The sequence below is a fragment of the Vidua macroura genome, chromosome 4, assembly GCF_024509145.1.
Source record: "Vidua macroura isolate BioBank_ID:100142 chromosome 4, ASM2450914v1, whole genome shotgun sequence".
Lineage (NCBI taxonomy): Eukaryota > Metazoa > Chordata > Aves > Passeriformes > Viduidae > Vidua > Vidua macroura.
In genome coordinates this window covers 61,452,663-61,469,446 of record NC_071574.1, presented here as the reverse complement: position 1 = coordinate 61,469,446, position 16,784 = coordinate 61,452,663, and the positions used below count along the sequence as shown (strand labels likewise).

The 16,784-nt window shown below is 36.3% G+C and overlaps 1 protein-coding gene and 1 long non-coding RNA gene across 5 annotated transcripts in view; one reads left to right on the top strand and one right to left on the bottom strand.

Moving 5' to 3' along the window:
• The window catches only part of EVC2 (EvC ciliary complex subunit 2), a 61,342-nt gene extending 46,515 nt beyond the window's left edge, over positions 1 to 14,827 (top strand). For 3 of the 4 annotated variants that reach the window (XM_053975143.1, XM_053975141.1, XM_053975140.1), the window contains exons 15-22: positions 273 to 477; positions 1,782 to 1,904; positions 5,851 to 6,078; positions 7,779 to 7,984; positions 9,450 to 9,537; positions 11,729 to 11,922; positions 12,822 to 12,923; positions 13,397 to 14,827. In XM_053975143.1, the coding sequence (XP_053831118.1) occupies positions 273 to 477; positions 1,782 to 1,904; positions 5,851 to 6,078; positions 7,779 to 7,984; positions 9,450 to 9,537; positions 11,729 to 11,922; positions 12,822 to 12,923; positions 13,397 to 13,670 (1,420 nt within the window). In that variant the 3' untranslated portion in view covers positions 13,671 to 14,827. The remainder of the gene's footprint in view (positions 1 to 272; positions 478 to 1,781; positions 1,905 to 5,850; positions 6,079 to 7,778; positions 7,985 to 9,449; positions 9,538 to 11,728; positions 11,923 to 12,821; positions 12,924 to 13,396) is intronic. The other variant, XM_053975142.1, reaches the window with a different exon arrangement.
• Positions 11,870 to 15,557, bottom strand: LOC128806011 (uncharacterized). The gene is made up of 3 exons (XR_008436683.1): positions 15,238 to 15,557; positions 13,462 to 13,532; positions 11,870 to 11,949 (listed from the first exon to the last, which is right to left on the bottom strand). It is a non-coding gene; the product is annotated as an uncharacterized LOC128806011 (long non-coding RNA).
• Positions 15,558 to 16,784: the final 1,227 nt, after the last annotated feature.

Below are 16,784 nucleotides of genomic sequence, written 5' to 3'. Positions count from 1 at the left end.
ATTTATTTTTAAAATATTCAAAAGCTGTTTTCCTTTGAAAATGAAGTTTTACATTCTAGGAAGCTCTGTATGCAGAATCCAAGGTATCCACAGGAGTATTTTGTACATGCTGAGCGATTCATTGCTGTGTGTGGAATCACTAACTGGTACATGAAGTAGACCAAAAAAGGATGATCTCTGCTGAGTAGAGTGTTTATGTGCATGTCTCTTACATTTTATGCAATATTGCCTAAATCACTAAACAGCAAATGGCTCTTGTGTTTTTTTAACAGGCAACTTCTAAGTTTACCCCTCTCACTCTCAGAAGAGGAGTTGCTTAGAATGAGGCAAGAGTTGCACTGCTGCTTCTCCCAGGTGGACAGCAGCTTGGCGTGGCCCAAGATAAGAGCAAGAACCTTGCTTCAGGCTTTTGAAGTGGAGCAGAGGAACACTGAGGTGCTCAAAGTTGAGCAGAATTTAGCAATGACCAATGAACAGGTGGGAACAGCGTGGGATCAGTGTGGAGATGCGGGAGGGGTTCCTGGGGGTACCTGTGGCTGCTGGCACTGGCTGCAGATCTGGGTCTGTAGCTTCTTCATAGGTGCAAAAGCAATGCACACTTTTCTTGTCTGCATGGACCAGTGCACTTAAAGATAATTGTTTGGGCAGCCATTGGATAAATAGGTTTTTTTCACATACACCTGTGTATTTCTGTTGTTTTTGTGAAAGTTTTGGGAGTTTCTGAAAAAGAAACTTCTACTTTGTTTTGTCTGTTTAGAAAAGTAAAGTTCCTGAGTTCGATGGCCTTTCTTGGCAAGAAATTTGGCATGATTTCTGTTTCTTGTTTCCAAAAGATTTAAGTGTATGCAGACAGTTTGGGGTTATTTCCCCACATCTAAATATGTAGAAGATGAGGCATACTCAAGGTTAGAGAAATATTTCCAACAAGGAGTCTATCTGCCTATCAAATTTAGCACTTTTTAAAGAACCCTGTGGTGTTTAATTCCTTCAGTAAAGTGTAAAATCTGTGGAATTATAAATGGTTTTCTGTTCTTATAAAGTATGGGGGCCAAAAATGTCTCCTGTATTAGTTGTGTCTGATGCCATCTTAAAAAGGAGGACTTGCCCTTGCTTTGTTTTGGTTCAGTTATGTTTTCTAAACATGTAAACTACGCTGGGTTAATTATGCTAGGAATTAGCCTCGTTCAAAGCCTTAATAGTTTCTAAAGTACTAAAGGAGGGAAATGACTTTGCAAAACGTTACAGTTGAACAGATGTTATCATTTCCCTGAGAGTACATCTACTTAGTTGGTATTCTTGTAAAGAAATAGAAAGGTCAAGAGTAATTTGATTACATGGAATGGTGCTTCTTAATATTATCATGGTTCATTTGTGATTCACAGACTGTGTGTTGAAAACAATGTAGATCTTAAATTAATATTCTTTGTTCATTTTTAACTGTGCTGAGGAGACAATGTATCAGTTAAAATCTTCTCTTATTCTTACTGCTAAAGCTTGTTTAAAATCAAATTTATATGCTATGAGTTTTCATGGAAAGGATGAATATATAATTCTACTTGAAAGAATTTTTTTTTAAATTCTAACTTTATCTGAATGTCCAAAATGAATGTTCTGAATTAATAGGCAGCACCTTCATTTCAGATCTACTTTCTTAGTGAAAGTCATAATTTCCAAGTGTTTCATTATTTGGTGGATGTGCCAATAATACCAAGTAATAATTCTAACATTAGCATCCACATATACCTCTTACAAATAAAGTATTTTTGCTCATCTTGTTACAGCAGCATTCTAAAATGGGGAAAATGGGATCCAGGAATAGAAATAAGTTAGATATTCTGAAGAAATCTTTACAGGACAAAATTTTAATTTATGAAGACTCAGTGAAAAGTGAAAATTTGAATAGGGTAAGTACAATCTTTTCTGGATTGAGGTCAAAACCTAGATCTTTAGGAATTAAAGATTGACAGTATTCTATTAATGTGAATAAGAACCAGGGAAAAAAGTGTAAATTATGCATCTCATTATTGTTGCCTGCATTTATCAAGATACTGCATTTCACACTTAATAGTTTTTGCTTTGTTTTAATTTTTGCATCTTAGTTACAGAACTGGTTTTATGTCTCGTCCCTTTTTCTTCCAGTGATTCTGGGGCTTGGTGTGTGCAAGATTGCAAGGCTCCCCTAGATCCTGTGTTTTCTAGGAAGACACTCAAAACATGGGAGGTGCTTCAATGCATGCTTCAGCTGAGCAGCATTTAGTTACTGGACATCTGCTAGTGCTGCTGAAAATCCAAAAGTAGATTCTTAGATCCAAAAGCTTTTTGGGTAGGGTCTGAGTTTATTTGTACAGAGCTAATTGAAAGGAAGACTTGATTCTGGTGGGTACCTTTTAAAAACACACAGCCCCACGCAGTCTAAAGTTAATTCTTGAGAAATGAGTGGGGCCAATCTTAATACAGGATTTTGAAGGCTTTTTACTTCCCTGCTAACAGATGTTCCAAGAGATCTTTCACATGTGTACAACATGGATAATATTAGTTTTGCATATCAGGAGGACATTGCAATGATAACTTTGTTAAACACAGGTGGTGTACAGCAGTAGAAACTATACACAACAAGCAGGTGTCATTTGTAAATAAAATTGTTAGATAAAAAAAGTTTCAAATGTGATTACAAGATCAATTTTTGTACCAACTGGGGCAAAAGCTGGTTTTATACCTATTTCTTAGCTTTTTATACCTGTATCCTGAAAAATGAAAAATACTGGGTCAGCATGTTAATTCAGAAATAGTTTCACTTTTATGTGAGTCCAACACATTGTTTGATTTGGTTGCAGATGAAAAAAGCAAATGTTTATCTAGTCTAGCACCCAGTCTTTGAAAGTGAGAGCAGGTGCTTGGGCAAGACTGCAACAAGGCAAGTGTGTTCTAGCACTCTTCACTAGTTTGATAAGTGTGATCTGAGAATGTTCTAAACCTTTAATAGAGGCATTGAAATTTTGACTTCAATACCTAATGCCCTGATCTTCAACATTTAGATGGTTTTGGTACTCTTCCTTGATTGTACATCAGATTATGGGCTAAGCTTTAGAGGCAAAAAAGTACTGAACTTGTTTGGTAAATGTAAGGCAGTAAATACTGTCCTACATTTTTATTAGAATCTTGTTTTAAAATTGGAAATTTAGCTTCTCTAAACCTCTTTGTTCCAGTTTGATATGCACCATCTGGCATAGCTGTTGTTGTTCTAATTGTATGGCTGGTGTCAGAGCTGGCAAGAGTCAGAAAGAAACTCGTGGCTAGGGGTAGAGAGTAATACCAGCTGAGTGATGCAGCATTTTGTTTGTTTAAGAGGAGTTCATTTGCTGTATAATGTTGAAGGTGTTTCAACACCCTTGTTGTAAAATACTGTGAAATATTTATTCCTATTTTAAAACATTTATATTAATTTAATATTAATTTAAAGTATGCATTAATAAATATGTTTAAAATATTAAATATTTCTATCTGTTCTAAAATATTTTTTCCTTATATTTAGTATAAATCTACTGTCTTGTAGTTAAAACAATTGCAGGAGGCCCTGCTAAGTGGTTTATTCCCATCTTTCCCCCTTAAGTATTGAAAGGCTGCAGGAAGGTGTTCTCTGACCCTTTTTTTCTCCAGGAGAGATATGGAGAATATCACATGAGCAACAGAATATCACAAGCGTATTTGGTTCCAAATACTATTTTACATTTGCCTCGCTGTCCTGGAGTGACTTTATGATGCTGGTACCTCCACACCAGCACCAGCAACCAGTGCACTCTCTCTACTAGATAATAGATTTGTATGATACACAAGCACTTTTAGCAGGTCTTCTATCAGAGAAAATCTGTGGGCATCATATTAAATATTTATCATCTTAGGTTCTAACTATGTCTGTATGATTGAAGTATTCTTAAATGCTTGTTTAAAACTAATCATAAGTAGAGTCAATGATGTATATACATAATTGTGATAAACATGAATAGGAAGCTGATAGGGTTTTTAATTTTTTTAATACATACAATTTTGATTTGTGCAAAGATATTCTGGCCAGAGTCAGGTTTTGTGCCAATGGGAAGTCATACAGTGTCTAGGTTTACAGCTGACCTTTCTGGTGTTGTATTTCACTAACAGGGTAATTGCTGTAAGTCTTCATTATATTTTGACAGGCAAAATGGGGGAGATAGATTATATGTACAAAGGGATGCCTGCTGTGTTAAAGCACTACCCATACAGATACCAAATTAGATAGTCAAGCTCATATCTTTCTTTAAGAAAGAGGCCAAACTTGATGGGATAAATGCTTTTTAGTAGAATGCAAACATGAGTATCTGCTCTCAGAGGCCATGATGGTAGTAAACTTGACCAAAACTTTAAAAGGTTTTGACATTCCTCCTTTGATGGCTGTGGTTCTTCCATTCTGTCACAGGCAGTAGTTATTTGAGCATTGCTGTTAAAATACATAGTACTGGAAATTTCTGAAAATGCTGATTTCTGAAAATGATTGTGATTGGTTTGGGTTTTTTTGGTGTGCTGTGAAACCTATCAGATTATATTTGCCAGGATGAAGAGAGAATTTAGAGATGGAGTGAGGAAAAACCTTGGGCTCTTATATCCAACAGAATGTGGATGGGCATGTGGGGCAGCAGGTGATATCAACACCAAGTAGTGGAGTTGGGGCTCTCAGGGCTTCATGTGCTTTCTCTGTCTGTGTCTTCTCTCTCTTAAAATCCAACTCTTTGGGCCCACGTGAATAGTACAGGGAGAGAGAAAAAAAAAAAAACAACAAACTGGTAATTGTTTACTGTAGTCTTTTGAAGATTCAGCTACCTAAATGTTAGATATGCAGTGTCTAGGTGTCTAACCTAGACATCCACCTTACATGTCAGTGGAAATCCATATTTTAAGATAGGAAATGTACTGAGAAGTGTCTTTTCCTTTTCTTTGAGTGTGAAGGGAGCTTAGAGTGACAAGCTCAGATGGAAGCAGGTAAAGAAGGGAATTGCAGCTGGCTGCTATACATATTGTCCCACAGAAAAGATAGTCACAGTGCAGTGTCCTTGGCTGTCAGTGTCAGTGCTAGAGCATGGAGGGCTCGTTGCACTGCATTGGATCATGTGCCTGCACATGCTGCACTTGCCTTTCACCCTTCAATAGTTCCTGTGGATGTGCCATCAAATGTGTGTCAGCAACACACTTACTGAATTAAATCACTTTGATTTTATTCTGTTTGATGTTGATCCAATCCAGTTCTAATCTTATTTGAAATCCATTGCCAATAGACTTTTGATTTACAGTTTAACTCTGTTTTATATAAGAAGATTTTTCATTATTTGCTCAAAGAATAGAAGGTTGAATGTCATCAGTCAGCATTAACTGACACTTCCCAATTTGAAACTAAATACAGTGTTTCTATGAGCTCCATGTTTTTTTCTAACCAAAAGGGCATATTTTATGTTTCCATTTAACCATAGGTAACCACAGATTTATTTGTATTTCTAGCTTTTAATTTTATTATAAGAAAAATTATATAAACCCTCTGTTTTGGGTTAGCATTTAATATTAAACTTTTGACTACCCAAAAAGAAAGCCTGCTTTCTTTACAGTATTTGACTGTACTGTAATTTTTTTTTTTTATTACAGTAAAAACTTGGAATTGAAGGTTAAAATCACTTCTTGAAACAGTGTATTGTATTATAAGATAACAGCACTGATTTCTTTGCAGTCATAATCCTGCTTGTTAATTACAGAGTACTAAAATCATAAGTGTGCATATAAGAGTTTTTGTTAATCTATCTTTTGTGCTTTGGTTTTTGTTGGTCTTTTTTATAGATTAAGTATGAGTTGCAGCTTGAAAAAGAGTGTCACCTGCGCAATCTGGAAAATAAACTTGGAGAGTATAGTGCTTCTTTAGCCTTTCAAAAGACTGTTAAAAAATCCAGAATGCTGGAGCTATATACTGCTATCATAAATGTGCAAGCTTTGCTCTTTGAACAACTGAACACATCAAAAACCCTGTCAAAACTGGAATGTATTCAAATTTTAGAAGCACATAATCCTGTAAGTATTGTAGTTGTTAAAAGAAAAAATCCTGTTAGGGAAAGCTATTAACTATTAGCGTATCTTTGATTTACCTGCTAGTTTGCAGCTGCTGGTGGCCCAGACTTTAATTTCTGTGAGTATGTGCACTTCAATGCATTCAGTAAAAGACAAAAAGAGAAGGAGAGCCAAGGAAGATTGTGTATTACTATTTTTTATTTTTGTTATAGTTGCATGCAGTCAGAAAGGGTAGTATTTTGGTGACTACTTAATATTTTATTGATTGAAAGAAAGACAGTTGAGAAGTGATTTGGACTCATGACTGGAATAGTAAACTGTTGTGTCTGTCTTACAGAATTGCTCATATGCTGTCCATATGCAAAATCCATAACCACATGATTTGCTTTGATTGTCAAGTTTTTAGAGATTATCTATACAGCTTCCTACCTATCTCACTCCAGGCACACTCATGCAGTTTAAATAGCAGAAAATCTGGAAAAACCTCTTCCCTTCACCATATTTATTACATATTTGATATGTGCCAATTTTCTAATCCTTTTTTAATACTTCAGTGCTCTGTTTTCACAAGGACTCTTTTTTTCTGCATCTGCTATTTGAAACCATCCAAGTGAGGCTTGGGAAGAGCACTGGAGTAGAACAAACAAAATGGGTTTTTGAGAAAAGCCTCTTTGCTAGAGGGCATCATTAGACAGCTACTGCTGTGAAAATTCCTTGTTAAATTTTAATGTGGTCATCTCTATAGAGTTTCTCATACAGTGGCAGTTAGAATGCTTATATACCTCCAGTTTTGCTTGAATTTGTGTTAGAGCTGTAGGAAATAGTGAAAGTTGAATGTAGGAAGAGTATTTTTGCCTTTTATGCCGTGTAAGGGGGTTTTTCGTAGAAGTTGCTTTTACCTTCTCTGTCCTTGAACAGGTGAAGAAAAAGGATGGAAAAGGGGGCAGAAGAGAATAGCTAACACTGACTTAAATACAGCTGTTGAGGCAGAGGAATAGATTAAAATTCAGCATCTTCTCCAAGATGCAGGTTAGGAAGTAGGGCTTCAAGATTGTTAGCAATGTAAAAGTTGAGGTGAGACAACAGTGACATTGGAAATGGGAATATGGAAACTTCCTTCTGGTGTCCAGTTTGACTTTTTGGCCAAAGTGAGATCTATAGCATGGGGGATCCAGTCCCCTGAAGACTTTGGATTTTAACCTTTTGATTTTTCTGAGCATTTTATTTTAACCCTAACTTTATCAGACTAATTATGAATTACTACCTTTTAACATAAATCCCTTTGATATTAGCTGTTAATTTGGTATAACTAAAATTAGTTAGTCTGAGTTTCTCAAGCTGTTTCAGTGGGTTTATGCAGCTTACAAATGAATTGAATGGTTCCTTAGTTTTGATGTCAGCCATGCTGGCAGTGTAGTTGCTGGATGTCTTCTACAGTGGAAGGTTTCTTTGACTTTTAACACAATGAAAATTGAGTCATAGCTTTCCTCATTGTTCTGATATTCATAACGTGACAGTCATGTTTACTGAAGCTGTGCAATGAATTGAAAAGTGTAATGTCTGCAAGTGTATGGGTAGAATAAGAAATGAATAAAGTAATATCAGAAAATCTGATACCATCATCTTTTTTCTTCACTCCAAATGAAATTTGTTCCTTCAAGTTATAATTTAACTTCTTATCATCATGCATTTTCAACCTCTAGGAGATTGAAGAACTTGAAAAGAAGCTGGAGTATGAGATGTTGCATAAGGAGTCAGCACAGCAGCATCTAACAAGTAGGCAGAGGTGGATTCTGGATGGTTTGGGATCAAATGAAGCTGTGGACACAAATGCAGAAAGACATGTGACAGTTCTGTTAAGACAGGCCATGAATAAATGTAAACAGTTTATAAACCTGTACCAGCAAAGGTAAGTTCTTTGGTCTCAGGTTTTACTACGTTACTGCAATTCTTATGGACCATTAAGATACTCTGGAGAAACAGCAGGGAGAATTTCTGCTGTACTGGGGAGGGACCATGCATCTGTATTTGAGCTGCCTTCTTGTGCTGTGGCCCAGAGCCTAACTGAGGAATTGGGAATATTGAAATAAGAAACATGAAATAATAATAACTTAGTAGCATATAAATGGTGCTGTGTGTTACGTGGCAGTCATCTTTTTTTTTTTTTTTTTTTTTTTTTTTTTTGACAGGGATAGTGGAAAAATAATGATAATCCTTAGCATTAAGGAAGAAAATAATTTTATTCCTATTACTTTGTCTCCCAGGAAGATAGGGAGGGACTTCAGAGCAACATGATCTGCTGGGGTCAGAGGAAATAGCTGAGACAATTTAAATTGAATTTCCATCTCCATTGCTGTACTGTAGACTGAATTCCCTGGCACACAATTATTTTTGATGAGATGTATAAATTCCTCTTCAATTTCAATTTCCCCTGGCCAGTTTTTAAGTAAAGTTATCAGCGACAAATAAAATGCCTCTTGGGAGGTATATAGAAATATCTGTCTTGTCAAAATAGCTGCCTAGCAAAAAATGGGTGATAATTTGCAAAATTGCAGCCTATTGTATTACTTTTATTAGGGTTACAGGAGGTAGAAATGACATTTCCATGTGTATTGCACAGTATTAAAAACCTAGCACATTTCAAGCTTCATGTAATGTCCTCATAGTGTGCTTTCCATGAGAAAGTGGTTTTCCATAAAACCACTGATAATATTAAAAATGGCTGTGATAGCAGTAAGTCCGTTTCAATTCTGAAAAAGTTGGAGCTTTACTCAGTTTAGATGAACAACTTTCCTGTTGTAGAAGTAAAGAGTCAGTAGAGGATCAGATAACTCTTTGCAGGAGTATCCACAAGCTGGTAATCTACCAGGGAAGCCTTCAAAGAAACTGCAATTAGGCTTTACTTGAAAACTTACTGGAAGAAACAAATTTTGTACTTTTGTACATTGCAGGATTTGTACATGATGTCATCATGTTTTGGTCTAGAGAATAAAAATAATCACCATCAGTGAGGAAGTTAACTGTTTAATATCATATTTTCAGCTACAAAAAGATCCACAACTTGCCTTAAAGTGTGGTGATGAAATTGGAAAAGGAGGGAAGAGGATGGGGACAGCTTGAATCACATTGCTTTGGAGTGATTCCAGGTTTGAATTGTGTGCAAGAGCATAGCCTTAGATTCTGGTCTGATATTTGCTTGGGGGTTCAGGGAAGAAGGGAAGAGAATTTGGCATGCTTTAGAAGTTAGGCTGCTCACAGCAGATTTGCTGACAGACAGGTATGCTTCCCGAATGGGTGACCTTCCAATTTTGTTTCCTATAATACAGTCATTGCACATGGGAAGATTTCAATGTTAATTCTGTCTTTCACTTCAGCTTGAGAGATGAGCAATGGAATTGCGTGGTGCTTGAAGATCTCCTGGAAAATATAGAAACAAATGCATTTTTGGCAATTTATAGTCAGGTAAGCATGAAATTGAACAAAGCTTCCAAGTTTAAATTACAGCTGTATCTGGATATTTTTTGGGAACCATTAGATGTATTTAGAGTTAATCTCTGCTAGTAGTTGCTACCAGTTTGCAGTCTATACTGTCAGTCACTTCAGCTAATTCCGAGCCACTTTCAGCCTTTTGAATTTTACTGAGTTATACTTCTATTTGTTCATTTACAGATCCTTTCAGGGTTTGTCCTGTTGCATTTCATTCTGTGGAGAGCTGATGTGCCTGATATTCTGGTTAACAGACAGATTCACAGTTGGATTTTCATGTAATGAAAAAAGGGTTTTGTTTAGATTTTGATGAGTATTAAGAATGATTTTCATTGATTATGTTTCAAAGTTAAATGATAGCAGGAGTGCTAGTTAAATTTTCTAGTATCATTACTCATACTTGTTTTCAAAACTGGTTTGAAGGTCCTGAGAACATTTAGCCAGAGAGCAGAGTAGGTCTCAGAGATCTATCATGTTTACTCTCACTTAATGTTGCATTTTGTAAGTTTCTAAAAGAGCGGTATTTAAAGACCAGAAGTACAACACAGCACTATAGAAATTAGACTTAGGTGTCTGTCTATGGTCTTACTTGCATTCTTCTCCAAAGAAGAATCAAATAATTTCTTTCACTAAGTAGCCTGAGCAAACATCTCTTTGGTGTTCAACTTTGGTGCCTAGTCAGGCTGAAAATCCTTTAAGAACTGTATGAATTTACTAATCTCTCATCAGTCTTAGGATTTTGTCTTGTTAATTCTGTGTGATCTCAGTGAAAAATCACACATGTAAAATCTGTACCAACACTGAAGAGGCCAGAAAACTTTGGGAAGTGGCTAGCTTTCTTACCTTTTGGAGAGATTTCTCTACTTGAAGGACAATTATGGGAAAAGGAGGTTTATTGAATTCTTTATTTTGTGTGGCTGTCTAAATTTGGCTTAAGACTGCCTTGCTGGTGACGCTTTATTCCTTTCAAAGAAGAAGATTCAGGTAATCCAGGATCTCCTAGGTAAATTCACACAATGAAACGTCATCATACAGAAAAGCAGGCAAACATTTACTGTGACTTTTTGAAACTACTGTGAACAAAGAACCTCACTGTCTTCCTGCATGGGGAACCTTTTGGGGTTTTATGTGATGTGGGCTTTGTAGTCATCTCCTCCATCAACACTTACAGGAGGGTCTGCAGAGTGGTGATAACTCAGCTGTCATGAGTCCTGATGTTTGGCATGTCTTACCTAACTTGAGCTACCTGAGTTACATGTATGGCTTGAATAGACAGCAGCAGCTTTTTTTCTGGCATTCTTCAAGACATTTAACTTGGTTTCATTTGCCTTACTCTTTTCATTCCACATAGTTCTCAATATATTGTAGACTTTTCATATTTGATGCACACAAGAGGTCTGCAGAAACAACCTGGGGACACTGTATTAATGACATCAGAGCAGAAAATAGCAATGGAATTTTGGTGTTTGGAGTGGGGCAGGAAATGGGGCTGGCTGAGTGTCTATGGAACAACTAAATTTGAACTCAGTCTATTTGAACATTATATGAATATGCTTTACTGACCTTTGGGCAAAAAATGGACAGGATGTTTCAAAATAAAAAAAATGCTCCCAAAAGAAAAGCAGGTGTTTTCCATCACCTCTTAACAAGCTGTTCTCTGAGCTTATCACAGAATCTGGTGTTAAGAGAAGCTGAACAATGAAGTAAGTGATCGACCATGACAACTTGTGAAGTTTTTCAAGGCTATTTTTCCATCTATAATTTTACAGACCAATGAATGCCATATTACTTCCTTGATATCTTGAAATTATTTCCTTACAGTAGTAGAATCCATAAATTAGTTAAGCCTTAGAATGTAACTGTCTTGTGATTTTTCAAACCAAATGGCATCAAGTACATGCCCTAAGTAAATATGCCAAGATCAACTGGTTATTTAGCATTTACATTGCCAAAATCCCAAATGAAATGAACAACCATGATATACATGGGCCACTGTGGGTAGAAACAGTGAATATGGAAGTGTGACCATTGATGCCGAAATTGTCACTATTAAAATAATCTTCAGTAATATTTTTTATTTCCATAATGACTATTTATTTAATAATAGTAGCTAAGATTGGCTAGCATTTATTTTCAATGCTGAATTTATCTGTCTTTAATCCTCTAGGAGCTCCGTCTGGCAGGTTATTTAGCTAAACTGACGAGGGTGCCAATGGGGGTGTTGCACAGGGTCCTGAACTTGTTGCTGCCCTCCAGCTCACAAAGTGAGGTTCTTTCTGTCCTCGATTCCATCAGTAAATACTCAGATGGTGTTGTTGAAAGTGACAGTAATGCAGATGAGTCTGGCAGCTGTAAGAAAAGGTAGGTGTGATGTTTTCTGGTAGACCACTGCAAGACAAGATTGTTGGTTTATGTTTATATCTGTTTGATGGACAATGAGATTGACAGCTATAGAAAAAAATCACAGGTGCCTAAGTTGCCTTTTGAACTATTTTTCTGGGGTAAAAATACTTTAAAACTGCTACCTTATTTTGTGGAATATTTTAACTATAATAAATTTACTGATAAAAAGTTACAATAATTTTATAAGTTCATTAATAAAACAGTTATTTCATAGATTTATAAATCCTGTTCTGATAATTTTCTTTCTGTTGTCTGAACTGGAGTTTGTTAAAATATTTTCCTTCCACTTTTCTTTTTTACAATGTTCATGACACACCAGGTTTTAGGTGTCTGTAGCTCGTAAAGATGTAAAGGAGATCCTCCTTCCTAATAGTGAAAGTTGCAACCTTTGCAGAAGTCTGTCCCTTTGTAGTTAATTCCTGAAGTTCCAAGTGGGCACTGAGTTTCCCTTTTCTCACAGAAACTGGTAGACTCTCAGGGCCTTTGTCACTCCCCTTTAGCCCCATTAGCATGAGCTGAAATTTGTGCAGTAACACCAACACCGGGATGCTCCTGCACCTGCTCTCCCAACTCCCTGCCATGACCTGGGCAAGAGACGAAAGCAGATGTTGTAGCACTGAGCCCAGTCCTTAGCAGATGTGGGTTCTCAAGGAACAGATAAGAGTCCTTGGTACGATGCCCTGAGGTGTCAACTGATTAAAATTATTTTTGGCAGGGCAGCAAAAGTACTTGAACACTCTTACTGACTGCATTTGTGCTGTTGCTGTCATGGGTTTGGTAGCTAAAGTCAGAGAGGGAAGAAAAATATGTATATTTGGGGATTTGCTGCTGGGAATCTTTCTTTCCTGCTCCTTCAGGAAGAGCCAAAAGTTGTGGCAAACACTGGAGAACAAAATAAGGCAAGATCTGATAAACAGAAGTTTAGAAAAGATCCCTTCTCTAAACAAGAGAAAAGACAGGTAAGGACAAAACCAGAACAAACATATCTGGGTTTTTTTTGTTTACAGTTTATTTAATGTCCCAAGATTCTTCTTACAGCTGTTAGAAATCAGAAAATGAGTTGATAAGTATGCATTTTCTAATACTTTTCTATCTAGTGCTTGTGATTCCTACCACATATTTACACATAATAAGTAGTATAGTAAATAGCTAAAAAGATTTTTCTGTAAATATCCACAAACTTCTCACATTTTTCACATACATTGCTCATCTTCCCTGCATTTATTTATTATGAGGCTACTTTTTCTTTTGCAATTTTGTATCTCAGAAAATGCTACGTGAATTATTGGGGATTATAATGAATTCTCTCTGTTGAAATATGATTTTCTTTAGCTTCCAAAGTCACCACTTCTGTGGCAAGGTATGGTATAGGAAGTTGTGCATTTTTTGCCTCAGTTTTCATTTTTCAACTCAATTTTTCTCATTAATATAGTTTGATAAAGAAGAAGCAACTTGCTGTCTTGGAAAAAGCAGCGTTCATTCATCTGGGATGCTCACCTGCACATCCTCCTATGGAGCAGCCTGATCCACCTGTTTCTCTGAACTCTGCAGCTGCTGAAGCCATAGAGCTGTTAGACACAGGGGAGAAGATATTTTTATTCCGTGAGCCAAGTGATCCAATACTTTCTTTGCATAATTTTCCAAGAAAAAAGAAAAAGAACTTTCTTAATTCTAAAAAGGCTGCTCATGCAAACATGGACTCATAAGAGCAGCTTCTATTCAAAGTATCATTTAGGGAAGAGGAAGTTTTTTAAAATTCAGTAAAATGATGAGGAAGAATGAAGTGTATGGTTCAAATAGCATGTGTGTTGTTATAATCTGGTTTGTCTGATATTGGAAATAGATGTAATTTTAGAATGGCACAGTTAGTGATGTGCATCTTGCAGTTTTTAATTCTTGTCAGTGCTTTGTTGCACTAGGTGAAGTATGGGTGTTCTGTGATGCACATTCTGGGAGGCAGGGCACTGTGTTCCTTCACTACATTTTGGTCATTTTTGCACTGATTTTACTGTAGCTGTATTTTCATAATTTATACAGAATGGTTATTCATTGTATATAGTAGGTACTGATTTACTATTCTTGTATTTTTATTTTTGTGGTTAGCTGCAGTATAGCAGATGACATGAAGAGATGAAGTAGGTGAACCACATGTCCTCTGTTCTCTGATTTTATGTTATTCTAGTTAATTTATGGTTTAACACTGTGTTCCTAATAGGTTTTGCATGTTACTTCTGCAGTCTGTGTTCTGCAATGACAGCTGGTAGTCCAGATCTTTAGCATATACTTGTGTACTTAGCCTTACACCCTGGAGTAACCAGCATTTCACTGTTTCTAAACTTCCTTCAGTTGAACTGTGAGTGTGGCTACAGTTTCAAACTGTTAAATATTTACAACTTGTTGCAGGTTTTTCCTTGGTGAAGCAGTGTTATCACATTTGCTCAGTAGAAAAGTGAAAAATGTAAATGGGCATGTAATGCCTTCATAATCTCTTTTGATTGCAGTGCTGCCAATTTTCATAATTTTAGATATTTTTGAAGCTCTTATTCCTGAATTTCTCTAAATTGATGAGAATATTATTTTATGCTTCAAAAAGAGTTAATTTTAAAACCTGTCTAGTTGACTCGAAGAATCCTATAAATATGAATCAAAAAAAGAGGAACAGGAAAAAGCTAATTAAAATAACCACATGTATTTGTTAATATTTTATATTATTCAATCCTGTTTTGAGGAGGTTGTAACTGTATTTGAAAGCTGTGCTCTGAGACCACTGTGATCATATGTTTTGTATTTTTTCATGTACAGATTCTGTGCCTTTTTATTAATAAGGTGCCATATTGTTTAAAAATTAAAATGTTACAATATACGTGTATCTGCAGTTGGCATTTTTTCCTCACTTCTCTGACAAGTGTAAATATTCATTCCACAGAAGACAATTAGTGTTTCATATCACTACTAGTGTTAGAAAATGTATGCAGTAATTAGACTGACAGTCCTTAATTATTATTTGATTGCATTCTTCAATCTTTTCATGGGAGTATTTGCTGTTACAGAAGGAGGAGTCTGTCAGGGTTGTGGGAGTTCAGAGTTGCTGTTTTTTAACTGTGTCTATATTTCATCCCCAAGGCACAAGTGGGTAAAGGGTAGGGTCTGTCCTGCCTTGGAAGTGGGCAGAGCTGTACAGGAGGAACCTCAGGTGTTTCAGAAAGAGGCAAGAAAGCAATTGGAAAACTTGGACAGCTCATGGCTGTGAGGAGCACTTGAAAGCTGAAGTACCTTCTTGAATGTCAATCCTTTCCAGAATGTCTTTGCAAGCCCAGACTCTTCACTGTTACAATATAAGAGGGAAATGACAGTAGCTCATCACAGATACGACATGGAGGCCAATAGCTCTACTAGGTTACAATAATAAAATGCAACATCTGAATATTGATTACAATATCAGTTTATTATCCTTAATAGATAATCTCTGTGTCTAGCAATAGAAAGCTGATTTATAACTCTCTCACACCTCATTACAAATTTGAAGCAGTTAAGTAACTGTAACTATTCTAGCAGGGAAAGTCACTCCCTGCTATGAGTCACTCTCGTGTCATGCAATACATTTTCAAAGAAACATCCAGATCTTAACATCTCTTGTGCCTTGTGAAACAAGCATGAACTAGGAAATAGCCCACTTTAGTAAAGAGTTGACTTACATTCAGCTTTGAGTCACTCAAGAGGACAGAGGGCCAGCTGTTGATTGTGCAGTTTTGTGTGTGTGCCATAGGTATTACCATCCTTATTTCACAGCTGAAGTCTCCCAAAGAATGTGTGTGCTGGACAAGCCATTCAAATTCATCCCATTTGGTTTCATAGTCATGAGTACAAGAAGTTATAAGGCAAACTTCTTCAGTATTTGAAACATTGTCCAAATCAACTGTGTTCCCCTGGAAGTTCATTGCTTCTCTTGTTGCCCTTGACAGTTCCCTGTATACTCCCATCTCCATTGCACTGTCGTCTTCCCTCAACATGAAGCCATTGGACAACGAGCCAAAACATACAAAGAACAAACAAAAGTAACTGTCCTTGGACAATGATTTAATCCATGCGGTAAATAACAGCTTACTGGCAATAGTAAATGTTATTGAAGAAATTATTCTCCATGCTAGACTAATAAACTGTAGCTTTGTTATGATTTTTTCAACATGTGCTTCAGTAATGTTAGCTTGCAGCTAACAGCCCTTGTGCCCAGGGTTCAGGATTTTCAAGAGGCTTACTTATGCACAGGCTCTTCAGCATTCTCAACAACCCACCTTTCTGCTCACCTTACTGTATTTTTGGCATGGGATACCTGGATTCTGGATTAGCATGGAATACATGTTCCCTGCTCTGTCAAGTTTTTATTTAAAAGATTACATTTTGAAAGTTGGTGGTTTTTTTAATAAAAAGGATCCCACATGATGAAAAATATTTCAGGAAAGATGTGCTAAAAATGTCCTGCAGTCATTGAGGTGAAAATGCTTCTGTGGAACAAGGGGGTTGAGATTTCTTACCATAAATTTATATTTAATTTCTTTAACCTTGTTATTGTGTATTAATTTATTATGAAGTAGAATACACATGCCTAATGAAGAATAATTCATACCAAGAGTGAATAACTGGATGTTCTGGAAGAGACTCTCCGTGTCAAAGTCAATCTGTTGTAAACAAAAGTGAGAATACCTATATGGACCTGGCACTTCACTGCAGAAAAAGAATAAAAAGGAAGTAAAAGGATTGACAATTTGGTGGAAATAATTGTTAAGTTTAATAAGTAACTTTTATCTTCACTGATTACTGTA